The following is a 27,684-nucleotide window of genomic DNA, read 5'->3' on the forward strand; positions in this document are numbered from 1 at the left end:
TGGTGGGTGCTGTGGCAGTGGCCCACATCCTCTGACTCCCATCTCCTCTGCCCTGGTGCCTGCACCCATCCCACATGACCTGACCAACACGTAGCTTGTTGACCATCCATTCTCTGCTGCATGTCCACCTCTGTTGTGATCTCACGGCTCAGGGGTAATTCCCATAATTTTCCATTCATCGGTGCACAGCTATTCGTATTTTATTTGGTGACAATGTGAGACAATGAATCAGCTTCAGCATCTCAGGGTTAGGAGGAAAATATCTGCTTGAAAAAAAAAAAAGAACAACACAATCCCACCACAACAGACTCTGAGGACAAATGGTCTGGACTGTCCTCAAGTACGGCGTCACAGCGTCACTGAGTCACTGAGTCACCTCGGTGAGTCTGCTGGTAACGTCCACAAAGCATCGTCAGTGGTTTCAGTGGAAATGTTGCTGCACCCTGAAAAAGCGAATTGTCACTTTTACGTAACAGAGCCTTCTGGTAAACGAATGTGGACATTATTACACAGGATGCTGATGAACAATTTAAACTGCAGATCAAACAAAAAGAGCAAACACAAAGACTGTAGCTGATCAAGCCGGAAGGTCTTTATTACTGATCGTAGTTAAAGCAGCAGGAATTGATTTTTTTTGTGGGGGCTGTTTGAGGAATATATCTACACAATGACAAAAAAAAATCAATTTCCTCGTACTTTTATATCAAAATCCAATTATCCTTTTTTTCCTGTAAAACTAAATATGAAACTTGTTAACGGAAGCTACCAATTTCAATAAAATCATGACATCCATCCATCAATCAATGTTCAACTTTTAGCGACAGGTGTGTGTGTGTGTGTGTGTGTGTGTGGAGTCGGATATTCTAATATATCCCTGTTATTTATTCATTATTTATCCCTTTCTGAAATATTGAGTTCCACTGAGCAACACCTCACAGTACAGGAGCTAAATAGGCCCTAACGTCCGCTTCACTGGGACTTTAAGCTCCGCTTGGCTCTCCACCAGCTCCAGAGGGAAACACCAGGCTCCTTAGATGCTAAACGATTCACTACGTACACCAGCTATAGTTTCTAACTGTGTGTGTCTGTGATTTAGTGCTGGAAAGGCAGCGTGTAATTAGCTTATCGGTGCTTTTTTGTTGCCGAAAACAGCTGCCTGCTGCTGCTGGAAGAGGCGGATGAGAGTAAATTTGCAGGCCTTTTAAGATATGAAAATCATTTTCAGTGCGGATTTAAGTTGAAGTACATAATGCTGAATTCCACTGACACAAGTATTCTCCATTTCATTGTGTGTGTGACCACAACACACTTCATGTTTTCAAACATAAAGGGGGGATTTTGGGAGGGTATTGGAGTTCAAGCTGTTAGATTTTTCACTAAATCCCAAAGAAAAGTGGGGCCAACCAAACAAACAGAGCATGTCATGACTTGTGGGGGCAATTATTTGTGGGCTAAAAAGACACAATAGTGAAAATACAGCCAGATGTTATACTCGCAGCAAAACAAGTGATAATGAGACACAGCTGAACTTTCCCTCTTACCCTCCGGATGAACACATTACATTGTGAACACAACCTGGCATGAGATTACTTGTAATTCACCCGTGCTATGCAGCACTCTCTCCTGCGTCCGACTAAACCATTGCTGTGAATTTCCTGAACCACGAGTGCACGTGGAGGAGTCTTCTTTAATTGAATATACACGGTGATAATGTAATGAACAACCCAAGCATCTGATCAGTCATCTTATGTCATCATGTCATGTTTTTAGTGCGCAAACTTGCGTCAGTCACACTTCTCAGAAACCCCGCGAGTCACCGTGTGTTAGCCTGTTATGTGCGGCTGTCTAACCCACCTGTCCAGGCATGTACACGCACCCATGTTGTCAAAGTGTGACTGTCAGTTAATTGTTTGTGGGGGGGGGGACTTGAAGACAGTCTGAAAACACAATTGCTTGGGGAAGATTCCATGATTCATGAAGAGGAAACTGATATCACGCTGAATCAGACCCCTGTAATCACAAAACCCTTTTTCGCACGACGGTGATTGAAGCCGACCTGTTTGAAGTTTGTTGTTTTCATTCTGTTGGGGAAAAGTGTGACGATGAACGAACGTGACTTTGAAGTGTTTTCACACGGAGGATAACCAAACTGGAACTATTTCAGCAAGAACACAACGCTGAAGAGGTCAGGGCAGATACACCTTGTTAGTTCAAGGATTAGTTCAACATTTTGGGGGATACGTAACTCGCTCTCGTCAGGAGAGTCAGATGAGGATCAATACTTTTTAAATATGTTTGCTCATCTTAGCACAGAGAATGTAAACAGGGTGAAATAGCTGGCCTGGTTGTGTCTGAAGGTAAAAAGATTATATTACATTATATTATTCATCATTATCTTATTGTTTAATATTTACAAAACACAGTATGTAAAAATGACAAGTCAACGTTTTACGGTGGATTGTGTGCCACATTTTGTCTTGCCAGGGAACCAGCAGATTCACCAGGAAGTCGGTCTGATCACAGAGAAGAAATGATTTGGAACATAACACTTTATTAGTGCTTTATTTTGAGGTGTTGTTAAAGGGGATTCTATAACAATTGTTAACAGACCGGTTCCCCCCCCCCCCCCCCCCCCCCTGTTTTCAGTCTTTGTGCTAGCTAACTGACTGCTGATTAGCCTTATATTAAACAGACAAACACTAAAGTGATATTGATCTTACCATCTATCTCTCCGGCAGATATGAAAGCATATTTCCTAAAATGTTCAACTTATTCCTTTAAACTTGTATTTCAATGACATTTCGCAGAAATCCTGTAAGTTTATTTCCTTTTTTCTCCTGCACAAATATCCAATATTGTTCCCTGACAGACCTCCATGTCGCTGCTCATAGTGAAATGAAGTATTGATGTATGCATATAAACTCTATATCATGACAGCCGATATAGATGAAGCTCAAGAGAGATCACACCCCAAGAGCAGACATGTTCTGCTTATGTCCAGTAGAGTGAAGCCATAAACCAGTCTGAGGATTATTTAACTTGGTCCTATTCACATTTTTCATTTTGTGTGTCTCACACATCTGGATGAACCTGAAGTTAGGATTTATATATTGCTGTTGGTTTTGTGAAGAACAGACACACGCAGAAAAGGATTTAGATATGACTTCATTTATTTGCAGTTTAAAAAAAAAAAAAAAGCAGTAAATGATTCTTGATATGAAATAAATCACAGCCAGGTGACACATTTGTAGCTCATCAATGAAGATGTAAGAAAAAAATCACATACTATTGTATCATCATTGCAACCTATTGAATAATACGCAGACAAATTGATCAGAATATATTGAGCCTGGCGCTGCTTTTGGATCAGAAATACTCCGGCCTGACTACAAAGCGGAAGGTGTACTGGTCATCAGGACAGGGATAGGTAAGAACCGGGGTCCCATTCAGGGTCGCCATGTTGTTCTTGAAGTCCTGAACCTGACAGATGTACTTGCCTTGGCACATCAGCAGGAGACGATTACGAAACAGGATGTTGCTCCATTCAGTGAGGCGGTTTTGAGGCGCCAGCCTCGCTGAAGGGAACGACTCGCATCTCACGCCTCGGTTTGAACATTCGTGTTGGCTCTTGAAGACATTTGCCTCCCAGCGAATCCTGTTGCTCTTGAAGATCAGGCTGTTGTGGACGGGTGTGTTGAGCCACGTGGTGGTGGGAGAATCGCGTTGATTGTGATACATGTAGCGGTTTTGGAGGAGAGTCAGATCGATGCTCCATGGCTCAGCGGTGTAGATCCTCGGATGGTAATCCTCATCTTCTCTGTTGAACTTGGGGTTGGACATCAGATTGCTGAAGAGCAGAACATTAAACTGGAAGGCTTTCAACACCATTTCCCGATACATATTCCTATGAGTGCTGTAGAGAGAGGAGTTGGACTCCAGGTCATACAGTGCCTCAGCGGGGATCATGGGGAAACGAACGAGGCTCAACAGGTCGGCCTGGGTTTTCCAACTGGTCGAGTTGCCCTTCTCTGTGATCCAGCTCTCCACAGTCTGAAGCAGAAAATATTCATCCGGCACCACCAGGTCTGAGCGCAGCAGAAGGGATCCGAAGAGTCCAACGGAGACTCGGGTCCAAGCAGGGGACGTGGTCAGATTTTGGTAGTTCCAGGCTAGATACTGAATACAGTTCTCTTGGAGGACAAAGTCCCCAGTCTCCGATGCATATTCGTAAAGGGACACCTGCGTGTGGAACGAGGTGTCCTCTGGGAGGATTTTAGTGAACAGCCGGCCTGCTTCCTCCATCAGCTGCTTCACCCCAAACGTATAAGCCATCCAGTGGAGGCACTGCACGGAGGAGAAGGTCACATCCACCTTGCGGGTGTAAATGTACCTAATGAGAAAGAGCATTTGTTGGATTCAAGCGATTGTGCTTTCTATTTACGAGCTCACAAAACACCCGGGTGACAGTAATAGGAACTCTGCATCTTAAATCAATTCTCGTCATCATAGCGGCGTCATCATACCTGATGAAGGAGGAGAAATGCGGTTGGCAAGCGTGGCCGACGTCGACCGTGATGCCGGTGGTCCCCTCCGAGGCGTTGAAGAGCGGGAACTGTGAGAGGATCAATTTGTGCGCGCAAATCGTCAAACCAGAGACCTCCGGCGTCCCGCCTTCCTCCGTGTTTCCAGTCGCACTCTGGACTGAGATGGAGAAGTCGCAGCCGATCGCGCTGTCGAAGAGCAGGCCGCGCTCATCGGACAGACTGATGCTGTGGTCCAGCGAGTATGGAGAATCACCGATGGTCATATTTGAGCCTGGAAGCACAAATCATCGGGATGAACATTTGATAAGAGCACGAAAGAGCCCGAAGAGGGTTTTTTCGATTACGTACCGCCCTGTTCACAAATAACTCCGACGTCCTCTTTGTGGCTGCAGTCGGTCGTTCCCCAGCTTGTGAAAGCACACGTAGAAAGATAATTCTCTGTGCCTTTACATCTCAGATCATCCAGCCAAATAGGTCCGGACGCTATGATGACATTTTTTTTTTTTAAAAAGGAAACACGTTTGTTATGGCAGAAACACATTAAACGGTGACCTTTCTGACAGCTGAGCTTTGTGGCTTTGGTATCAAATCACAGCTCCTCACTCATTTACAATAATGTCACTGCCCTCTGGTGGGGGATGAGCGGAAGTAGAAGGCACCTTTTCCGTAGTCTTTCCCAATGACAACAGATTTGGCTCCGGGGAAGCCGAGCTGGCGACAAACCACCTGGGCCTCAGCCACGTCCCAGTCGTCGTCACACACCGTTCCCCATTTCCCCTCGTGGTAGATTTCCACACGGCCGTCGGCAACACCGCTGCCAAACAGCCTCACGTCACCTTCCTGCAGCACAGGGTTCCTTTTTCTATCTGTATGACAACACAGGCTCGGGATATTTAACCGAGGCCGTGACAGCAGAGAGGTCACATACACATTTGTATATAATCTACAGGCTACAGACGTATTTGTAAAAGCACAAACTGTAACAGGCATTGCCTGGATTACAGTTCTACAATGAAAACTAGTTTATTATCAAGACTGTATCCTGTCCGTAGAATGAATTTCAGGGTGTAAGCGTTGTATTTGTTTCCACACAAATGAGATATGCTTCGGCTGACTCACCAAACAGGTTGAATTTGAATGCACTCCCAGAGACATGGAGAAGTAGCAGAAGCCACAGAGTGAATAGGTTTCGATGCATTTTCAACCACAAGTGAAGGAGTCTGACAAAGAAGAGGCAACGTGAGCAATATGCACGACTTCACTTTACAATTCAAAACGATGGCTGCGATGAGTAGAACTGTAATTTTGGTCTTATTGCGTATAAATCAATTTATTCATCAAGATGGAATGCAATTCATTTTAACCGACTATACTAAATGTGTGCAATAAAAGTCAAAAGGTCAAACCTAAAAGACAAAGTGTGCCAAGTCCTCGCATATAATGAAAGCACATTACCTTCTTCCCTTCTGGTTGCAAAGTGGTGTTGTCCAAAAATGTCCTTCTCTCTTCTGAAGTCTGCGACAACAAATCTCCTTTTTAAAGTCCTGCTAAAAACAGGGTTCACTTCTCCATTCCCACTGCTTTGCCGCAAGTTTCGTTTCACACTGAACCAGACAATCAGGGTGTTCTTGCACAACAGGTTTTCTGTACCTTGACCCGTCCCGACTTGTTTGAGGACAACGTCTAACGTTTGTTGAACTAGAACAAAGCCACATGACTTAAACGACAGGAGTCAGATGATAGGAATCAAGTTATTTTACTCAGTCATCCCACCCCAAAACAATCATATAATTCATTTTCCCCCAAAAAGTCCTTCAAATAATGTCGATGAAGAATAAAAACCTTTTTTTTTTGTTATTTCAATGAAAATAGCATGTTTGGTGTGTACAGAATGATGTTTAACATGGAGCAGAAGAAACCGGTTGAGAGTGTACACTATGTGCATGAACATGTATGCTTTAGGAAAATAAATCACAGTCTGATAAATCAAACGTTTGTACATTCATCATAAGACTGTTCGAGGGCCACATTTGTCCCGGGAAGGAGACGATCCGCGCACCTGCTGGCATTGTTTGTGTTCACTGGCAACAGGAACCCTACTTTACAGTCTCAGCCTGTTGTTCTTCTACTTGTACTGAAGACGATCCTTTAAAAAAAAAGGTTGGATTTGTGTCTCAACGAGGAAGCAGCGAGTGCAGTAACTTCAACAGTGACTGGATTGTAAACAAAATAGAACAGTGCAGTGGCCTCGAGAGCGAGTCCCTCAGTTTATATGAACTCCAGGCCCTCGTATTTCACATCCCCGATCTTGGTTTCGGGCAACAGGATGCGTCCGTCTAGCGTGAAGGCCATGATGTACGTCGCAATCTTTTCGCCGTCTTCCTCGGACTTGAGAGCCAGAATGATCTGGTCGCCTGTATTCGGGACAAACTTGAAGGAGGAGAATCCGTGTGTGGGGTTAAGCGGACCCACTCGACTCACAACGATATCCCTGAAATCCGACGTGCAGCTGAGGGCGAGGTTCGCGCCGCGGCTCTCGTCCGCCTTCTCCTCGTAGCGCTCCTTGCTGGCGCGGCGAGGGAGGAAAAACCAGCGCTGCAGGGCGTCGCTCCACGCCGCCGACTCGTGGATGAGATACCCTGCGGAGATTTCGGAGAATACAGATAAACAAAAGAGAACGAAAAAAAAAGGAAGCAACAAGCGAGCGAGAGCAGATTTAGACCCCCTCACCTGGAGGCTCTATCCCTGCAGCAGCCTTGAGAGAGTCGTACGTGGGAACCCAGTTCTCATGTCGTACGTCCCCTCTGAAGCCCACTACTTTCACCCACTCGGGGTTGTTGTTGACGAAATCGCCCGCGATGGTGGTCCACTCCTTCCCCAGACCGCCGACGTACAGGTGCTTGTCCTTCACCGCCAGCCACTCGGCTTTGAACCCTGTCGGGAGAATAGCAATTTAACCACGTACAAATACACCAATGGAAATACTCCAGTAGAATATTAGCATGTGTGAGAGGCGAGTGATGCTGACCTTTGGCGACGCTGCCGTCGCCGTCGGGTAAGATGACCCAGGGCACGATCTTGTCCCCATCGATGTGGTAGACCACGCCCGTCCTGTCGTCGACGCTGTAGAGCTTCCCATTGAACACCACCAGCTCAGACAGCTCCATGCCCCTTCCCTTCTCCGACAGGTGGCTTTCCAGCACCACCCTGTCGGCGTCCCACTCCACTGCCACCGTGTCCCCACTCTGGGACACCAACAGGTGGCCCCGCCGCATGTAGCTGAACCACGTCAGCTCCTTGTCGCTACGAGACCTGGTGTCCAGGTCGGCGATGACTCCGATGCGGTAGCGGGTGCCCTGCGGCGTGCGCTCGGGCGCGCTGAGAGGGTAGGTGTCGTTGTAGCGGGAATCGGACTGCTGGGTGTCGCCGCGACTGGCCCTCCCACCGTGCGAGTCGTAGGAGCGGGAGCGCAAGCCCGAGGTCAGGTGCATGAAGAGCAGCAGAAACAGCGACAGGAAGAAGACCACCACCACGATGGGCTTCAATTTGAGGCGAAAACGAGGGTCAGTGGTGTTGGCCATGGATGCCAACATGGGGAGGCCTCCGACGGAAATGCGCAGACTGTTCATAGGGTCATTGTGCTTCAGCGGAGTGTAGCCTGGGGGAGCAGGCATGGAGGACGGAGGCCTGGGGTGACCTAAACAAAAAGAAAGAGACGGTTTGTCCACTTAAAAACAAAAAACAGGGCAGAACGAGGGTTAAACGATTGATGGATTACAGCTTCTTCTTGTGTTCTAGATTATATCTAAGGTCGCAACATAGATATAAAAGTCAGCTGGACTACAGCGATACCGTCAACAGATTTACCTGACCCACTTCATCATGCTGCTTTTAGATATATTGTGTTATGTCTCCACTTATCTTCCTGAAACATGAAAACATTCTCTCTCTTCTCTCCCCGCTGTGTCTCTCTTCTCTCCCTCTGTGTGTGTTTATTTATTTTCTCTTATCTGTGTGAATGATTGAGCTTTGTCTCGTGTGTGTTTTGTTCTCTTTCCAGGTCTCCATGGAGGAGACAGGAAATCCTTAAACAATGGCAACAGTGTAGAAGAGTCATAAAGTCAGCAAACCGGCACAGTGACGTCTGTTGTAGAGCAATACCTACCATAGCTAACATTAGCTAACATTTAGCTACCCAAACTACTGGTTATACCAGACTAAGGAGTGTATTACCTTGAGCAGAGGTGTGTTATATCTCCTATGAATTCAAAGAATTTCATTTGCAGAAGAAAGAATATGATTTGTTCTTTCAAAAGTGACATAGTCTTGGCTTAATATGGTAATGTGTACTCGTATACAAGTCACCATTCAGGTTATACAAGATAATTTTTACCAGTAACAGGCCAACAATTAAACTGTATCGATACAGCTGGCAGGAAAAAGTAGTAACACCTGCTTTGCCCTGTGAGAAAGTACCAAAACTAAAGACCCAATGGGCAGAGAGGGTTGTCCGGTAACCGCAAGGTCGGCGGTTCGATCCTTGGCTGCTACGTGTCCTGAAGTGTCCCCGAGCAAGACACTGAGCCCCTAACTGCTCCCCGGGCGCTTCTCAGCTGCCCACTGCTCCCAATAAGCCACGGATGGGTTAAATGCAGAAGTCAAATTTCGTATATATGACAATAAAATCCTAACTTTAGCTTTTTTTTTTTAAATGTTCCTTAATCCTGTAACACACACAAAATGAGCCAAACGTCGGCATATCATAGTCATTTGATTAAAGTTAATCTCACACGACTCACATACTCTCCATAAACAGACTCTGTTGGCTGATCAACTCTGTAGTCCCGCTGGCAGGCAGATCATTCATTAAAAGCCTGTTAGTGTAAATGGTGGTACAGCTCCCACGAGTGACTGGATTCAACGTTAAACATTAATCAACAAGAAGCAGGAAGTGGCCCCGGGTTGTGGGTTGGGTGGCTATCGAGTGGCCACCATGTCAACGTGGAAGTCGGGAGGAGCCCAGTACGTGACAGACGGGGGAAGGCCTCTGTGAACAGGTAAATCAGGAAACACGCAGCCGGCTCCTGCAGCACATGCCAAAGTCACACATGAGTGACTAAACGACGGGAAATCAACATCAATCATTCCGATCATCAATTCTTCATTCGAGTAATCTATCAAGCTATATTCTCTCATGTAATTTCGACACTTTACAGACCAAACAGGTCATTTAAAAGCTAAACAGATGAATCGATAATGAAAACAATAGTTAGTTGCAGCCCTAAATAATATGAAATCTCGCTTTTTCCCTTTGTGGGCTGTTGAAAGCTCAAATTATAAGTCAACTTACGGGTAAGAGTCCAGTACAGAGTCCAATATTTGATGTTTCTAGCTTTTTAAATGCACAAACTTGCAGGTTTTCTTTGTCTTACATTACAGTATAATGGTTATCTTTAAGTTTTGGACATTACACGTGACAAACCCAGCCAAACTATGCCGACGCTTCTCAAAGGAAAGTAGCAAGCAGCACTAAGTAAGAGAGAAAGTCGCCAAGAAGGCAACAGTGACAGCACCGTCCCCTTCAGGCCTCGACCCCAAAACGAGCAGAAAGAACGTAAACAAAGAACATGGCTATTGTTACTCACAGCTGTCAAGCCAGCAGCTTGTGGAAGACTCCAGTGACGAGCAATGAATGCACGGGCAGAATACGAGCAGACAGGCAGACAGGCAGCCCGTCCAATCATTAAGACTGAAATGATTGGACAGGCTTACTGCTGTCCTGCGACAGTCACAGATACTGGATTTTAATAATCTGAAGAGGAATCAATAAGGAGAATAATCATTAGTTGCAGCCCCAGTTCAGTTAAACCAGTTCATCCTCATTTAAATGTACATAAGTGATAAAAGGGAAAGTTGAGAAGGTCTCAAAAGTCATATTTCAAAACACAGGAAACTGTATTTCCTAATACTGATATTTGATTATTGATAAAACACCCAACAAACTAATGAGACCGTGTCCGTCCACCAGGCTCTGTAGAGCAGTAAACGTTTACTCCCAAACCAGCTCCAGGGACCTCTAGACCTCGACACTCCTGCGGGCTAAATATGGCGCAGGAGCTGAAAGACTCTTTCATGAGAGGGCCCCCCTCCCCCCGAGCCGAACAGCAGTCCATTATGGCAGAAACATCAGGGCCCGCACTCTGAGGAGAGCAAACTAGATCCTCTCTGGAGCACACCGACAAGTGGCTGATGTTCGTTAACTTTACGGGATGTTTTTGGATTCTCATTTTGCCCCCCTAAAAAAATCCCCTTTCCTTTCCTTTCCTTTCCTTTCCTTTCCTTTCCTTACCCCTTCGTTTCCTCCGGCCAGAATGCTGACCCTGAGCCATCAGACCGTCCTCACCATCCTCAAACGAGAGCTCCCGCAATCTGTGCGGAGCGCTCGCCGCTCGCAGATTATTTGCAGTGCAACCGTGACTAAGGATTATTACGACGCTCGTGAACTTTAACTAGACTCTGAGGATTATGTTCGAGTCCAAAGGGGCAAAGCAACACCATTCATCAAGTGTTCATTCATAATAGCAACTAAGAGCCAGGCCATAGGGAAGAAAAAAAAGGTGGGAAGACGAGAATCCTGTATACCTTTAGAATTTAAAAAGAATAGTATTTGATACACAATGGAGGTTTTTCTGTGATGTGATCAGTACTCGGAGTACTGGGACTGGAATGAGGCCAGAGATCAGCGTGATAACACCAGCAGTACTCGTTCAACATGGACGCTACGACCCTTCTGAGCTTTGGTCCAGAAACATGTTAGGAGTCCGAGAAGTTAATTATTAAATCGACAAGCAACTCCTGAGCGTCTCGAAGTAACTCTCAAAAGGTTTTTGAAGAGTTCAAATTCCTGAAAGGACATCATTCACAAATGAAGGGTATGGGACATATGACAATATGCATAACGGGCATACGGACTCAAACTATACAGTTCGTATGAGGTCGCTGTCTCTTTAATACCCCTGGTTGCATTGCACCATTGTGGGCAATATTAAAAGTCAGTGGGCAATATGCTTCAATGTTTGATTCACAGGATTATTGCATCAATTTGATACAAATTCTTCTAATTCACCAGATGAGCCACATCTGGTTATTTTTGTCTCTCGATTTAGTTTTCAAAAGGTTTGTTATATGATTATATTTAATATAAACACTGCTACCAAAAATGATATATGCTCTCACCATGTTATCCATATCACTAACCGGTCGTTTACTCAATCTATCAAATGGTCAATAAAATAGTGAAAAATGACCAAGGTCCAAGGTGACATCCTCAAAATATTTGTTTTGTTCAACCAGCAGATACACCGATACATAACACAGTAAGTAATATATTAATAGTCTTATATTAATGAGTAATAGATTATCAAAACTGTTATTTTTCAGTTGACCAACTTATCAATTACTCCACTAATTGTTCCAGCTCTAGTGTGAATTAGTGAACATGTAACTTCGGAGCGTCTCAGAGTGGTTTTTAAGGTCATTTTGCACAACAGCGTGGCAGCATTAGCTGTTGTCCTGGTCCTGACCTGACCTGGTCCTGTCCTGTCCTGGACCTGGTCCTGATCTATCCTGGTCCTATCCTGTCCTGACCTGGTCCTATCCTGTCCTGGACCTAAGCCCCTCTCAAACGTAAAGCTGCTGGTTCCCTGATGTAAAAGAGTGAGTATCTCTGCTCTGTGCCGCCATAAAGGACGACATCTGGGGAGGTGGGCTTCAAAGGAACCAGATCAAGGAACCAGATCAAGGACCCAGAGGGTGTGCGTTCAGCCCATAACTAGTTCACTTATTGACAGACTCCCAAGACCTCTGCATGTCAGGGCGCACACAAACAGATGTGCACTGGCCTACGGTCTTGATTTTAGGTGGTTTCAACCAATGAAAAGACACCGTATGACACATAGATCTACTACAGTGACATTTGAGTATTTATTATTTAGTTTGCAGACCAGCTGGGACCATCTCAGAGTCCCCAAGTGGACCTGGGACACTTTACTGTCTGCAGGCCTTTAATTCATAAACCACTGAGAGCAAAGTAACTGAATACAGGGAGGGTTATGTTATTAAGCATGACAGAGACTGTAGGTCTCCCTCTCCTCTTTCACACACACACACCAACACGTCTCGTCTGCATGTGTGTGTGTGTGTGTTAGCTCGTCCTGCCGGCAGCGCAGAGGTTAACGCAGATGCCATCACAAATGGCTGCGTTCAGGAGCGACGTGAAACCTTCCCACTCACCGCAGACGTTAGATGTTCCGCTCACAGTCCGCCGGCGGTTGGAGCTCAGATGTCATCGTTTTATCGCTTCCTACTTCGGCTCCTTTTCCTCCGCTCCCCGTTCACCAGACAGCCGCTCATTACTTCCTGTATCTGCTGATGACGACGGCAGCAGCGTGCACCGCTTGCGCGCGGTGGATGGAAGAGGGTTTGCCGAGCTGCTGCGTTCAGTTGCTGTCGGGAATTTGAGAACTACTCCACTCCATTGCGATAGAGAACATACTCGTCCTGCATGGATTACATTATAAACATGTGGAAATGTAATTATAGTAACCGAGTTATCTCTATTTTGAAGTGGCTGTGATGTGTTTGTCTGAAGTAGACATGCTGAACAGAAAAAAGTATATACATATAATAATAAATGAAATAAATAAATAATAAAAAACACTAAATAACTTTAAAACTTTACCGCACAACTTCTTTTTTTTAATTTATTGTTGATATTATAAAATGTGGCTTTACATGGTCATGTATATACAACATAATATGTATTTACCTGAAACTAAATCAAGGAGGATAACTTGAAATGTATTCATACATTTCATATTACCACAGTGAGGATGCATACGATTTTTAAAAGATTATCCCTAAATCTGCCCTAGATGCAAAAGCAAAGAAGGAACATTTATGCACCATAAACTGGAAAATATGAATGCTTTCACCAAATAGATACCGAGTTTAATAGTAATCCATGCATGGTATAGTTACTAATTATGATGTATTACTTTAGCAAACAAATATACTTTGTCATGATGGAAGGAAATGTCTTCTTTATATTTTGAAATCTTTCATATATGAGGACAAGTTTTTTTCACATGTGGAGGGGTGTGTAAGGGACATTCCTCCGATCAATCACAGTGTAATCATGTTAACTCCTCCTATGCTTGATCATGCTTAATCTGATCATGTATACTTTGACCTACCTGGCCCGATTGCCTAAACTAAAGAATAGTTGCCGACCTGGAAGTCATCAGAAGATGATAAGAAGGCGAATGAACCCTTTGTCTTTTGAACAAAGACATTAAAGATACTAAATACAAGAAGCGACCAGAGAGGGGTGACCAACCACACCCTCGTCCTGTGTACCGTGGCGTGAGCATTAAAAGTGTGACAATGACGGAAGAGATTTTTGTCTTGTTCCTCGATGTCAGCGTGGGATTACCAAATTGCCACAACAGGATACTGGTCGTTCGGTATTTGAATGCGTTTCTGTAAAATACACATCGTCTTTACACAATCACTACTCAAATATTTGCCAAGGGAGCAGAGCTCTGCACAGACTCCGGTTCCCTCATGAGAGGACACAAATTTACGAGCCGACTCGAGAGGGTTCAAAATTTGTTCAAACTGTTTTTATTTGGCAAACCCCGTGTGATACAGAATACTGTACAAAGGCAAACGGGGGGAAATCATTGTGAAGCCGTCGAGCAGTGAAACTGCGACACGTGCAAAAAGGTACAACTACAGTGTGAGAGAAGCAAGAGCATGAAGTAAAGTAGAACACATGGGTTGATTGTCATGCACCTGGACTAGAGGACTAAGAAAGATAATAAATATATCAATTTACCACAACATCCCTGAAGTCCTGAAACCAAATGATGGCTGATTTAGATCTTTAAAAAGAACTGTGAGTGAACTCAAGGAAGGCACATTCAACTTCTACAGAGGTAGCTGATACAAATCAATGGGTTTGGCTACCTTCAAATAAAAACAAAACACCCTTAAATACCAATACTAAATAATAACTCTGGCAGAATTGATTTAAAAAAAATTAAATTAACAATCTTAGATCAGATATGTAAAGAAATTAAGTGCATAAAAGCCATTTTCAGTGGTTGATTATGAGGAGAGGAACATTACAGTAGTTATCGAGAGCACATTGTCATTGCACCCGTTGGTTAAATAACATGGGTTTGTCAAAGAAATATGAATTTACCGAACTGTATCACTAAATTATTGTTGTTGAACTGCCGTATATGAATCTGACAGTAATAAAAAAACACTTATGTACTTAACAGTAACATATTCAAATACATGTTGTTGATTTGTGCTTTGATATTAACAGCTGGCACTCAGAAGATAAACAAAAAAAGGGCGTAAAAATAACTTTAGTTGGTTCGGTACAAAGGCACGTTCATCCTTTCTCTTACCATGACAATCTCCTTCTTAACCACAAAACAAATATACATATTTCCAGAGTTCACCTGCTCGGTGTGGCACAACACAGCAAAACAGCCACCACACAACTAAGAGCACATCAGTGCAGCCAAAATATATGCAAACGCATTTCTGCAGGAAGTAAATGGGAGTGCAGAGTTGTAAATCAAATCGTTGGCACACGTTTATGTAAAAAAAAGGCGAACTCCCCCCCCGGTTCGGACTTCAATAAGCTGGAGGCTGGTACTCTCCCGGCTGCTCCTGGTTGGGAGAGTAAGGCGACTGCTGGTAGCCCGTCGGGCCGCTGCTGCTGCTGCTGCCGGCGTACGGAGCGGGCGGATACGGAGTACCGTGGTCGTTGGCCGGGTCTCTGTACTCCTGGTCAAAGTCGTTGACGCCTTCGCGGTACCTTCCGAACGCAAAGTAGCACAACAGACCCTGTTGAGAGACGTTAAAGAGTTAGAAAGTGGAGCTTCGTGAGAGTTGTGTGTGTGTGTGTGTCATCCTCTGGTTTTGTTAAGTCAAAAGCTGGCTCACCCAAGTGACGATGGAGAAGAAGGAGAAGGCCACAACGGCTCGGGCAGCATCCCCGGCGACCATGGGCGCGTTGGTGGTTTTGGACCACTGGTTGGTCAGGACGCAGAAGCAGATGAACCACAGGAACGTCCAAGCCCCTGTGAAGATAGACAGTCAGGATCCAGATGAAATATGGTGACAGATTTAACCTCAACTAGGCTGCACTTCCTGTTTTGGGGGCACGGTTCCTGCATTCTAGAAGGAGCTGCTGTGTGCAGGTAAACACGACTCTCACCTGAGAACACCAAATCTCCTATGACAATATATTTTCTCTCTTTGGCGTTGCTGATCTGTGGGAAGTAGGCGTCCAGTATGAGGAAGACGACACAAGCCAGGAAGGCCAGGATTCCGATCCCGACCCCGTAGCTGCAGGCGCTGTCATTGCTGTTGAACATGCATTTGGTGTCTCGTTCCTTCGACGGGTTGACGTAGCCTTCTGCCGTGATGGTCGCAAAGACCACGATGGAGAATACCTGCAGAGAGAGAGAGGAGGGACACACGGGTTTAAAGTGGGGAAGAAAATGCATGTTTCAGGTGGAGCAGCCGCGTGATTCTCATCACATGGTTCACATTACGAGAACGCTTTAGCCATAAAAGAACATCTAATTAAAACATCTGTCAAGGCCGTTTCAAGCCGTTGGTGCAGTTCAGGGTCCCTCCTCACACCCTGGGATACTGAGCTGCTTTACTTCTTGTTGACTTAACACAATGAAGACAAAGCCTTCACTGTCAGGGCTCTTGAATATGAAAAGACTTGAAGAGATAAGAGCTTTCAAACCACACCTTTTAAAAATAACCTTTTAGGGTAAATTATTTATCATTTCTATTGCTTTATCTGTTTTTGTTTTGCACTCTGTAAATGTGATATAGGCTACATAGACATATAGTATTATTATCACCTTTGCAAGAGTACGTTTTCACCACAACAACTTAATATAATTGGCCTACATTGTTCCGCATTTTAAAACACCCGTGCAGTAAAGTGTGATGCCAACAGGTGACGTCTGCACACGTTTAAATTCCTCTTTATCGACGAGATCTTCTGACCACTAATCAGAGCCGTGTGCAACACTGTTGCCAAACAAACCGTCCGTCATCAGTTGGTAATCTGTCAGTTGGTAAGGTGACACGGCACTGGACATGCTAAGCTAACATGAGCTAATATCAACAAGTGCTCCAGAAAACACATCAAATTTACACTTTTTTGTAACTTTCTTTAATTTTTCAACCTAACGCGCATCACGTGTCCGGTGTCGGCCGCTCATGGAGCTAAGAAGCGGCATCGCTGACCGACGTGTGTCGCTGCTGGCAGCTCACATATGTTACCACAAACTCGACGTGACAGTCGGCTAACTTTTCATGCTAACGTTTCCGTGGAGTCACTCACCCAGCTCAGGCACCGCAAAATGGTTTGAGGCTGTTTTGAAAAATTGACCAAATCAAAAGACCCGCCAGCCAGCGAGGCCCCGTAAGCACTGCCCTGCATTTTTTTTTTTTGTCACCCCCAAAAATGCCTCTGAAACGACTTAAAGACGAGCTGGAGAAGTCTCTCCCTGTCAAAGTTTGGGACAGTTTCGTTTTGTCAAAAAAAAAAAACAGCTTCCTGAAAACTTTTTCAAAGACCGCCCCTGCTCTGGTGTGTTCAAGTGCTCCTCGGAAAATGCGACTATAACCTATAACCTAAAAAGAAAAATGTAAATGGCCTGTGTTGTTGTTTTTTTGTAACTCTAGGAGGCAGTAGTGACACATTGCAGGGCTGTTAGTTTTACAAGGAGCAAAGGTTCATATCGTTTGATTATAAACGTCGTAGGAACAGCACAGCTATGAGATTCAACACAAGAACCTAACAATAAAAACATACAGATTGAAAACGAGTGCTCACTTCTAACTGTAGGCCTACTAGTAGTTTTTCCAATTTTGTTAATTTAAGATAGTTTGACAAATGTAATGTAGTGTTGCAGTTCTTCAATGTGACCACTGGAGGGCAGTGAACACTCATTGTTCTAAATTCACGCAGGTCATCACCTCCACTTTTCATCAAAAGAGACACAATACCATATTTATACTTCCAATTAGTATTAAATATTAAATACCTGTATAATTTATATTTGTTTATTTGCTACGTCCCCATGACCCACCGTACAACGCATGTCAGCTATGTTTAACTGATTGGACCTCATCAGCTGCCACCACATCTTGGCACCAAAGGCAAATTAGGCACAGCTGTGTGCTGCCAGAGAGCGAGAGAGAGAGAGAGAGGAAGGAAGTAAGTAAGTAAGTATGATGTGTATAGACAAGCATAGACTGTTACAATGTCAGTGGTGAAGACTTGAGCCGCTGGGAGCTGTGTGTTTGCCGTACAGAGATCATCAAGGACCATGGCATACAGTGTCAACATTTGTGAAATAGATTCTGGTTCTGAGTCGGAGTCTGACTTTGAGTGAGTCCTCTTTCAAGACTTTATTTGAGCGTTGCTTTACTTTTTTGTTGTTTCGTGAACTTTGTACCTGATTGCCATTTCCTCTGCATCTTTCTGCTCGGGTGGGCTAATGCACTTTCATTTTGTCTTGTCTTGTAGCTGTTACCTTGAATCAACATTGATGTCGAACTAAGTTACTTTTATCAAATTATGTTACTAATAAACGAAATTGTAGTTTTATTTTCTGTTCCGTCTTTACACAAGCCATATTGATTTTGGTTTTGAGTCCAAACATTTCCAGTGCTTTCCTAGCCATAGCTTTCAATGATTTTAGATCAAAGCATCTTTTGTCTGTGTTTACTGTTATTTTTACATACATGCCACTGGTGATGGTGCTCGGGCCAAATCCTTTGGGTCTCTGGGTCATTATGGCTACTCTCCCTTAGGAACATGGGAGAAAGCGAACCAGGTCAGAGCTCCTTCCCGCTCTTTGGAGAGCCAGCTGCCAGCACCCAGAGGTGTCCTGAAACCCTACAGATGGAGGTTTTTAGGGAATGTACTGGCACCAATACAGAACATCTGCCATTTCCCGCAAGTGGTCACGTGAGCGGCGAGAGGCTCGACAGGGAGCAGATGAATCCTCTGCAGAGGCATCGCTGGTCGGCTGCTACCTTAAAGGTCCTCTCCGCAATGCCCAGTCGCACTGCTGGTGAGATGAACCCTTCCTCTAATTATATGTCGACGCTGTTCATGTAGACATGTAAACTGACTGTTGTTCTGTCCACACAGTGATGAGAAGCCCTGCAGTAATTCCACGGCGCGGCAGAGAATCATCTCAGCTCCACCGACAGCAGACCTCCTCCTGTGATTCTTCTCACCCCTCCAGAACAATCCCAGAGGACGTTGAACAGGCAGATATGGAGGAAGTCGGCACTGAAGGTGAACAGGAAATGCCTCTCCGAACTCGCCTCTGAACGTCTCAATAAATTGGTTTGTTTTCTAACTTGTGGTTCACAGGAAACAAGAAGCGGCAGCTGATGCTCGACCTCCGAGGCCTCTCGGTGAGCGAGGGCATGCGCAAGCTGCGAGCCACGCCGCTCAGCCTGGCCGATAAGATGGACGTCAGGTACGTGTGGCACTGACGACACTTAATGTCCTGCGACATTAAGCACTGTGGTGGTGACTGTCCGGCCCATCTGTTATCAGGCGACTTGCTTTCAGTGACCTAGCAGAGACTTCACTCATCGGAAATATAGCATGCTACAGTCGTCTAAGCGTGTGCATATCTAGGGTGAGTACACACTGTGTGCTACACGAGGTAGAAACCACTCTTGTTTGTGTGTATGAGTCCTTCACTCGTTGAGGTTTTTCTCCCCTCAGACTTGGCGTCATTGCCTGTTCAGCTGCCTCCCCGTCCTCACCTCCCTCCAGCTGTGGCATTCACCCATGAAGAGACTGAGCGGGCGTTTCGGGACCGGCGTGCTTTCCTACTTCCTGTTCCTCCGAACCCTCCTGCTCTTTAACCTCCTCCTCTTCGTCATCTTCGGCCTGTTCCTGGTCTTCCCTCAAGCCGTCAACCCTCCTCCTCTCCCTCGCGGCTCTAATCTCGACAATTTCACAGGCCTTGAGCTTCTCGCCGGAACGGTATACGATGCATCACGGCAGCACATGCATGAGAGTGTCTGCGTGGCGCTCTCTTGAATCAAGTCTCTGTTACGTCTTGCAGGGTTACATCTCTCAGAGTGTGATGTTTTACGGCTACTACACCAACACCATCCTCAAAACTTGCCGGGCTGCTAACTCCACCGCTGAATCACCGGATATGCCAGTCTGTGATACCGACGGGCCCCAGACTGTGCCATACAGCATACCTGCAGCCTACTTCTTTACCATCGCCATCGCCTTCTTCATTATCTGCATCATCCTCGTGTACAGGTTCGACAATAAGTCAACTCCTTACACGTGAACACTTGCTTTAATCCATCTGCGTTGTGTATTTCACGGCTATGTTGTTCTCCTGCAGCATGTCCAAGTCCTTCGGGAGAAGTTTTCAAGTCCTCAAGTCGAATGGAAACCTGGCCGTCAAAGTTCTCTGCTCCTGGGACTTTAGAGTCACCAGGGAGACGTCTGTCAAACTGCAGTCTGAGAAAATCAGCACTCAGCTCAAAGTACGCAATCTGTTGAATATTCCGTTGTACTCACTAAAGTGTGAAACTCATTTTTAATATAATAAACTGATGTTAGAAACCAAGACGATGATTCCACATTTCCTTTCCAAACAGAAGCATCGGGGTGAGTCATGTCAAACGCTTACTTCTTGCTTCTCAGCAAATTTCATCATTAAGTTCAATGCGACATGTTTGGTCACACGATCTCAGCTTTTGCAGAACTGGTTTACACACAGGAAGCTTTTGATGATGCATTTTCACAACCCGATGTGACTGTTTTAACCGTGGGCCCCTTGGCATTCGCAAAGAGGCTAAAGAATGCCATTTTCTTACGAAGGAGGGATTTTCAAATATCCAGTTCTGAACATAATCAATAGCAGGGCTGATCACACTTTCAACAACATTTTGAACATCTTTAACGATGCTGGCTCGACCCTTACAAACTGCTGCTTTTTCCCCAACAGGAGCTGCTGTCTGAGGTGATACCCGGAGAAGATAAAAAGAGCTGCATGCACCGACTCTGCCGCCTGATGGTGCACCTGATGGCGTGGGCTACATGTCTGGCCAGCATCTGTCTGGGTGCCATGGCGGTCCACTATCTGTCAGAGGTTAGAGGGAACTGCGCAACAACGGCTGTGCAGTCAGACATGACAGACTTTATGCAGATAAAGCTCTGATAAAGAAGCACTTTCCCACTGCTGTTTATTTACTTCTCCTTTTACTTTTTTTTTTTTGTCAGCCTGCTGCATGCTTTACAAAACTCCCATGCATGAGAACCGCCAAAAAACGTATCCTGATTGAGTATGTTTAACATCGTGGCTCCCAAACTTTTTCCATCTTCGGAGAAATCCTGCGACCCATTCTCACATGCCAACTTGAATCAACTGGTGAAAATACTGAGGAAACTCGTAATAGTTCTATTTCAATTAAATTCCATTCCATTCCTTCACAGGCTGCCATTAAGCAGAGTCTCTTCAAAGACGATGAGCTGCTGCTCTTGTCTGCAGTGGTGTCCGGCTTTAACCTTTTACTCCCCGGCCTCTTCAACCTGTGTGCTTGGATAGAGGACCATGACTCACCCAGTGTTCGCGTCTATGTCTCCATCTGCAGGTAAGAAGAAGAAGAAGAAGAACTGTAAGCACAAAACAAAATGCACAATCAACCACCACAGAGAGAAGTCACGCAGAACCATGCAAAGCAAAGCTAGACTTGTCGAGCATAACTAAGCATACAACGTTATTTCTTACTGATAAATATAACTTTAATAGTTACACTATGTTTCGGTACATACTATATACATTTTCTCTTCAATAAACACTCTTGTCTTCTCTTTTCTGGCATTTAAGTTAGAAAGAAAATAAGGAGCACAGACAAAAGTGTGAAACCATTTCATCAACAATCAGATGAAGTAAAAAACATAAATCACAACAATCTTATCTCTACCATATAATTTGAATCTGGAGCGTCCAACGCTTTATATTAAATATGGAAGCTTCAATTGCAGCCGCATTGGTTTCACTCTATGAAGTCTTATTGTAGCGGGAGAATATTCATGTAACATGGACTTTAATTATAGTGACGCTGTGTGGCATTTTTATCAAATGGACATTGTTGTTGTCTTTTTTTTCTTTTAGGAATCTGTTGTTGAAGGTCAGCATTGTTGGAGTGCTGTGTTTCCGCTGGCTGGGGAGGATTGCTGTGGAACCAGAAAGTCGTGGTTTACAGGTAAACAAACTTCCTTGTACTGTATTTAAAGTTCCCTTGAAGTGACGCTGATTTGTGCAATGTTCTGCATTCCTAAAGCACATTTCTCAGGTTTTACAAAACAAAAAACACTTCTCTGCATTTTTCAGGAAAGACGGTTCTCATTATGATATCGGCTACATTTGACTAAAGCAACAATAAATACAATGTTGTGCGTTTTGTTTATAAATATTATAATATTAAATATTTTGGTTCAAAATTCAATTTGGTTACCATTACTAATATTTAGGATGCATATTTTGATTGCAGCTTTACCCATTTTACCCCCTTACGGGCGGCCCTGATTAGGACACACTAAGTGTTTGGTGGTGACCTAACTATCCCTAATATGATCAATGCTTCTGTCGTCCTCAGTGTTGGGAGAGCTTTGTGGGGCAAGAACTGTATCGCTTGCTCTTGATGGACTTTGTCTTCACAGTGCTTTACACGTTTTTGGGAGAGTTCCTGTGGAGGCAAGTTGGCGCTTTACCCACAAATCGTGTAACTTGATTAAACTCTTGTTTGCTGTTGATAAAACCATTCACTGAACGCTGAGCATCTCCCCCCTGTAGGCTCTTTTCTAAGAGAATTCTGAAAAGGAAGAGGAAGCCAGTGTTTGACATTGCTCGTAATGTGCTGGAACTCATATATGGACAAACCCTTACTTGGTAATTACACCACATCCTCAAAACCCTCCACATATTTAACAAAAACAAAAAGTGAACACATTAATGGTTCTTCCCAGGCTCGGGGTGCTGTTTGCGCCACTGCTTCCTGCGGTCCAGATCATAAAACTCTTTGTGTTGTTTTACATGAAGAAGGTTGGTACACGAGGTCTTGTTTCATCGTCGTACACACACTCAGTTGCGTGAACTTCAAATGCTTCCTTTTTTTTTTCCCAGAGCAGTCTAATGCTCAACTGTCAGGCATCCAGAAAGCCCTGGAGGGCCAGTCAGATGACAACACTGTTCATCTCGCTTTTGTGCTTCCCCTCGTTTCTTGGAGCTGCTGTGTCTATCACTTACATCATTTGGACGTAAGTGCACCATACCTTACTCGTACTGTATGTTCCAGTTATAATTTCAGGGTGTTTACATCCGAGTCCCACACGTTTCACCAGGTATTATACTATATGTCTGGGGATATATACTGTGTGCTGTTATTGTTACAAAAACCAGAACCAACAATTATTTTTAACGAGTGTTTGTTACTTTTTGCCATAGCCATCCCTAAACTCATCAATTGGCCTCACGGTCGCACTGGGTGACATGTTCGTTCAATAATGTGTATTAATCCACAGCTGAAAGTAGTCCCCAACAAATGCAGAATTTATTCTTGTTAGAATAATATTTGCTTAAAACTACAGTGCAAAGCTGTTATAATGATAATAATAAAGACTTTACTTTAATTTCTAAAAATGAATGAATATTTCTGACCCATTTTTTAAAGGATTCGTTTGACATTTTTGGTGAGAGGATTGATACCACTCATCTATGGTAACGTCAAAGTATTCCTTTAAAAAAAAAAAAAGCATGTCTTCAGTAGAAATGAATGGGCTTGGGAAAGTATCGCATGATGGATAAACCTGGCTAACCTCAGCTTTAAAGCCAGTGAAAAAAAAGTGCTATTGCCCAAAAACTGACAACCTGCGCACCTCTTCAAAGTCCATCTGTCTGATGTCCTCAGGATTAAACCCTCGTCCAGGTGCGGCCCGTTCAGGAATCTCACCACGATGTTTCAGTCGGGGCAGCTGTGGGCCCAGGAGCTGGAGAACGCACACCCGATCCTGTCTCGGCTCAGCTGGGCCTACAACGCTCTGCTGGAGAACCCGCTGTTCTTATTCCTCGCCTCTGGAGTCTTTCTGTAAGTGGTGACATGATGACGTTATCATTCATATGGTTTGTTTATTTCTATTATCTGATCTTATTATCAAATGTTGTGTATTGTTCTGGTTATTCTGTTAACAAAGTGTCTGCCTTCCAGACATATTCATTGTAACTGTGTCTGAATGTTTATGGTCTTTACATTTGTTTCCCTCTTATGCTTTCTATTTTTTCAGATTGGTGATATATTTTCACACTCAAGTTGTTGATGGCCAAAGGAGAATCATCATTCGGTTGGAAAAGCAAATTGAAAATGTACGCGTAATCAAACAAGAGTCTACGCAGCCATGCTGGCGGCCCTGTGAGGCTGCACTTATAGGCTTTGACCCCAATGCTAATGTTACGTCCAAATGCTAACATGGTCACAATGACAATGCTGATGTTTAGCATCTGTAGTGTTTGAAATGTTCACCATCGCAGAGTAGCTCATCCAGTGGATTTACAACTGAGGCTGATGGGAATGTCATTAGTTTTACAAGTATTTGGTAAAAACTACGTTGGACACATTCAAATCTTGACCCGATGATGGCGCCAGAGGAACAATTAAGGGATACCATAATAATTACAATTCATCCTGAGAGAGACACAAATGTTAATCCAAATTGTAGATTGATGCTATAGGCATATCAATGACTTTCTGGTGGCGCTAGAGGAAAAATAGTCATTTTTTGGGCGCCACGCGTACCAAATTCCACAGCCATCCATCCAATAGTTGTCAAGACAGTCATAAAAAAATGTCAACAAAGTCAGGGCATCACCAAAGTCGGTAGGATTCAGCATCTGGGTACCATGAATGTCTGTACCAAATGTCATGGAAATCCATCAAATAGTTGTTTTGACATTTGCTAGAATGTCTAAAACGTATGCTGATATTGATCTTAATGTGTCTGGTGTTTATCTCCTCTTGTGTACAGGAGGGCAAAGACAAAAAGTTCCTCATCACCAATCTGCAAGCCATTTATGAGCGGAGTAGTCTGGTTTCCCCTCACAGATAAGGTGGGTAGTCTCCATACTGTAACCTCTTTGTGTTTGGAACACAACTTCTTTGTTTGCTCACTTTTTAAATTACCTCATTTATAATCTGAAAAGGCATTTCTGTGTGGACACTGTCATATGAAACGTTTTTGTCTTTATTTCCTCCCCCCCCCCCCCCAAGTCTGTGGCTGAACAACATTCACAACAAAGGCTGTTGCAATGGAAATCGGTGACATCGGTGACAGCATAGATGTCATCGGTGACATCTATGCTGTGATAGATAGTTGGCAGCATTATTATGAAATCAGGAATGTCAGCTACAATGAGAACAACAGTCAAACCGAAACAAGCAACAGTAATGTGTTATTGTCAAAAATATTCCATAAAGTTTTAATTTAAATGTAGTGGAGGAACAAACTAATCCTGACTGTTTGCATTGTATTATATTTATTTATACATAAAGCTCCTATATGTCAGGATGTATTTTTTTGTACGTGTAGTTATTTTTTAGATTCTGTTCATCTGAAAAATAACTACATGTAAATATAACTACATAAAAATGATCTTGAACGTGTTGTATGAAAATAAACGAGTTTGAACACATAAGCATCTGTGTTATAAGGAACCCTCTTCATGTGTTTTTGGCAGATAGCACATGTTGAAAACATTGTATCTGATTGGTTCAAACACTACAAGTATTCCTTCATGCCATTCACCTGAACACATACAATTAATCAGCACTTTTGCTAGTTTTTTAAATTCAGATTTTGCACTTTGTCATGATGCTTCCTGTAAACAATGGGCTGTCACAGTATACATGTTGCACATTGTATGTTAAAAGTGCAATATAGGGGATTCAAAGCATTCATATAGCACCAGACCTTTGGGTTCATCCAGCAGAATGGGAAATAACGCCCCCACGTGATGTAGCTATCAACCTGACAAATGCAACCTGCTTCTTGCAGCTGTGTCCTAAATGTCCCCCAAGCACGCTTTCCAGAACATTTTCTATAAACACGTCCAACATGAAGTTATGTCAAATATATGCTGAGAATAAAAAAACTGTACAGTAATACATCAACATCATACAGCAAATGCTTTAGTGACATAACTATTTAGCTGGTGTTATTTAAAAAATAATAATATATATATAGTTAAAATGGAGAGGGTAGAGGGATCCTATTGCTTATTTTGGCAACGTCTGGTGGATTGCTTTATGTACAGTGCGTTTGTTTTATCAAAATCACACGGGGTTCACATAACAGAGCGGTTAAACATGTTAAACTGCAGCTGAACACATAATTGACTTGTAGCCAACTACCACGATGTGATGTCACACGTCTTCAGCTCCATTTCCAATTAATCCATGTCAACAATTCCCAAAAAGCATGTTTTTGTACACTTGGTTGTTGAACAGGTTTGGTAACTCCTTAACTAGCCAGTCAGTTTCAGTCAATACCACAAGAAAAATACCAGTGAAAGACGTAGTTGCTGTGACACTATATAAACCCTTCTGGTTACTCTGAACTTTGAGTTGGTCTTTTTGGAAGAGTGCATCTCAGTAAAGATCTCGGGTACGTTTTCTTGCTTTCTTGATTTTATCTGCTGAGAAAATCACTTTGTAAATGATCATGTTCCTAATATACATGTAACTTCAATTGTACAGCAATTATACTTTTTTTTTTTTTTTGCAGATCATTGTTGGAACATTCTCATATCTTATGTCATTATTTGTTTACCTTCCCCACTGCAAATCTCATCTTCCTTTCAGATAACATGGAAGTGAAGTCTAAAAAAAGAGTGTGCATCAGTCTTCCAAAGACATACATGGCTGCTTTGGCTAAAAACTATGATCTGGTAAACAATTTCTCTCATTCTTACAGGCACTTGTTTCATCTTGTTGACCTAAGCTACAATATGGCTCATGATTTTCTATCATTTAACAGGACCATGGGTTGATCATAACAGAGCTGAACCCCTATGTAAATGCAGGATATGTACAAGCTTACTTTAAAGAATGGGGAGTCATCACAGCGTGTAAGGTAAACACTGACCAAAACACTGCTTTTTTTTCATGCCTTTTGTTAGCATATTCTTAAAAAAAAACTATGAAGTTATAGGAGATTTTGTCAGTGAATTATACAAATGACCGTTATCTGTTGAATTCCGTCCCAGGTTAAGAAGAGCCCCAACTCAGGGGACAATAAGGCAGTGGCCTATGTGAGGTTTTCTTCAGAGGATGAAGCTGACCGAGCAGAATGGGCCGGTCCTCACTACATCGGAGGCGATGTGAAAGTAAAACGAGTTGTTAGTCCAAAGGTTTGTTTTATGCCTGTTTGCCGGACATAAAATAGAAAACAGCATTTGATTTTAAAAGTGTACATTTGCTTTCTTCCTTCTCCAATGGCTGACAAAAAAAAATCTGTCTCCCAGATGGAGGAGAATTCTGCTGAGGACCGCTCCCCAGACATTGATGTGCCTTGACCTCGGCGTTCGATGGGCTTGGGCTACATACTGGAAGATGCTCAGTGGTTAGATAATGAGTCGGCAACTTTATCTTTAGAAGTTTAAAAATCCTAAATGTATGTGTAAAAAATGTTGGGGTTGTCAACTAACGTGGCTCATAAAAATCTGCGAGGCTGCTGTGAAATATTCTGGAACCCCGAGGACTAAAAACACAAGAATATAAATAGTCCTCGGCTATATAAGAACACATATCCTGTTTGTTTATCTGTTTAGCCTTAAGTGAGTTGCTGTGATACACATTATTCTGCTGATGCTATGTTGTGTGTTATTATAATAAAAAGTTAAACTATATTCTATGTGTTGTTTAATGTTTGTCAAGGACATAGTGGCGATACAAAAATATATAGTTTTAATGTTCACTC

General features: G+C 43.5%; 5 protein-coding genes across 7 annotated transcripts; 2 read left to right on the forward strand and 3 right to left on the reverse strand.

Annotated features, from left to right (window-relative positions):
• Positions 1-2,885: 2,885 nt before the first annotated feature.
• LOC142944791 (galectin-3-binding protein A-like) lies at positions 2,886-6,131 on the reverse strand. Its single transcript, XM_076085916.1, has 6 exons — positions 6,000-6,131; positions 5,664-5,764; positions 5,204-5,410; positions 4,893-5,027; positions 4,524-4,815; positions 2,886-4,390 (listed from the first exon to the last, which is right to left on the reverse strand). Exons 2-6 carry the CDS (start codon positions 5,740-5,742, stop codon positions 3,367-3,369), a joined length of 1,737 nt encoding a protein of 578 aa, XP_075942031.1. The 5' UTR covers positions 5,743-5,764; positions 6,000-6,131; the 3' UTR covers positions 2,886-3,366.
• A 152-nt stretch (positions 6,132-6,283) lies between these two features.
• On the reverse strand, positions 6,284-12,997 carry cant1a (calcium activated nucleotidase 1a). Of its 2 annotated transcripts, none has more exons than XM_076085925.1 (4): positions 12,837-12,997; positions 7,573-8,241; positions 7,275-7,478; positions 6,284-7,183 (listed from the first exon to the last, which is right to left on the reverse strand). In XM_076085925.1, exons 2-4 carry the CDS (start codon positions 8,216-8,218, stop codon positions 6,813-6,815), a joined length of 1,221 nt encoding a protein of 406 aa, XP_075942040.1. In that variant the 5' UTR covers positions 8,219-8,241; positions 12,837-12,997; the 3' UTR covers positions 6,284-6,812. The 2 variants fall into 2 exon arrangements, with proteins under 2 accessions (XP_075942040.1, XP_075942041.1); XM_076085926.1 differs by lacking the exon at positions 12,837-12,997 and adding an exon at positions 9,348-12,783.
• A 1,215-nt stretch (positions 12,998-14,212) lies between these two features.
• Positions 14,213-17,208, reverse strand: syngr2a (synaptogyrin 2a). Its single transcript, XM_076085931.1, has 4 exons — positions 16,996-17,208; positions 15,844-16,081; positions 15,570-15,706; positions 14,213-15,470 (listed from the first exon to the last, which is right to left on the reverse strand). Exons 1-4 carry the CDS (start codon positions 17,092-17,094, stop codon positions 15,258-15,260), a joined length of 687 nt encoding a protein of 228 aa, XP_075942046.1. The 5' UTR covers positions 17,095-17,208; the 3' UTR covers positions 14,213-15,257.
• Positions 16,730-25,402, forward strand: tmc6a (transmembrane channel-like 6a). 2 transcript variants are annotated; one of them, XM_076085930.1, is made up of 19 exons: positions 16,730-18,048; positions 18,474-18,736; positions 18,817-18,966; positions 19,045-19,153; positions 19,234-19,318; positions 19,408-19,671; positions 19,754-19,962; positions 20,051-20,195; positions 20,660-20,803; positions 21,148-21,305; positions 21,830-21,920; positions 22,314-22,411; positions 22,511-22,606; positions 22,684-22,759; positions 22,841-22,974; positions 23,625-23,801; positions 23,998-24,076; positions 24,736-24,817; positions 25,007-25,402. In XM_076085930.1, exons 1-18 carry the CDS (start codon positions 17,987-17,989, stop codon positions 24,814-24,816), a joined length of 2,421 nt encoding a protein of 806 aa, XP_075942045.1. In that variant the 5' UTR covers positions 16,730-17,986; the 3' UTR covers position 24,817; positions 25,007-25,402. The 2 variants fall into 2 exon arrangements, with proteins under 2 accessions (XP_075942045.1, XP_075942044.1); XM_076085929.1 differs by having other exon boundaries at positions 16,732-18,048; positions 24,978-25,402.
• Positions 25,403-25,530: 128 nt separating this feature from the next.
• LOC142944798 (heterogeneous nuclear ribonucleoprotein A1-like 3) lies at positions 25,531-27,607 on the forward strand. The gene is made up of 4 exons (XM_076085932.1): positions 25,531-26,653; positions 26,743-26,838; positions 26,972-27,115; positions 27,230-27,607. The coding sequence occupies exons 1-4, from the start codon at positions 26,573-26,575 to the stop codon at positions 27,278-27,280; spliced, it is 372 nt and encodes a 123-aa protein (XP_075942047.1). The 5' UTR covers positions 25,531-26,572; the 3' UTR covers positions 27,281-27,607.
• The last annotated feature ends 77 nt before the right edge of the window (positions 27,608-27,684 follow it).

The sequence above is a fragment of the Anarhichas minor genome, unplaced genomic scaffold (assembly GCF_050575085.1).
Source record: "Anarhichas minor isolate MPS153535 unplaced genomic scaffold, ASM5057508v1 ptg000007l, whole genome shotgun sequence".
Taxonomy (NCBI): Eukaryota; Metazoa; Chordata; class Actinopteri; order Perciformes; family Anarhichadidae; genus Anarhichas; species Anarhichas minor.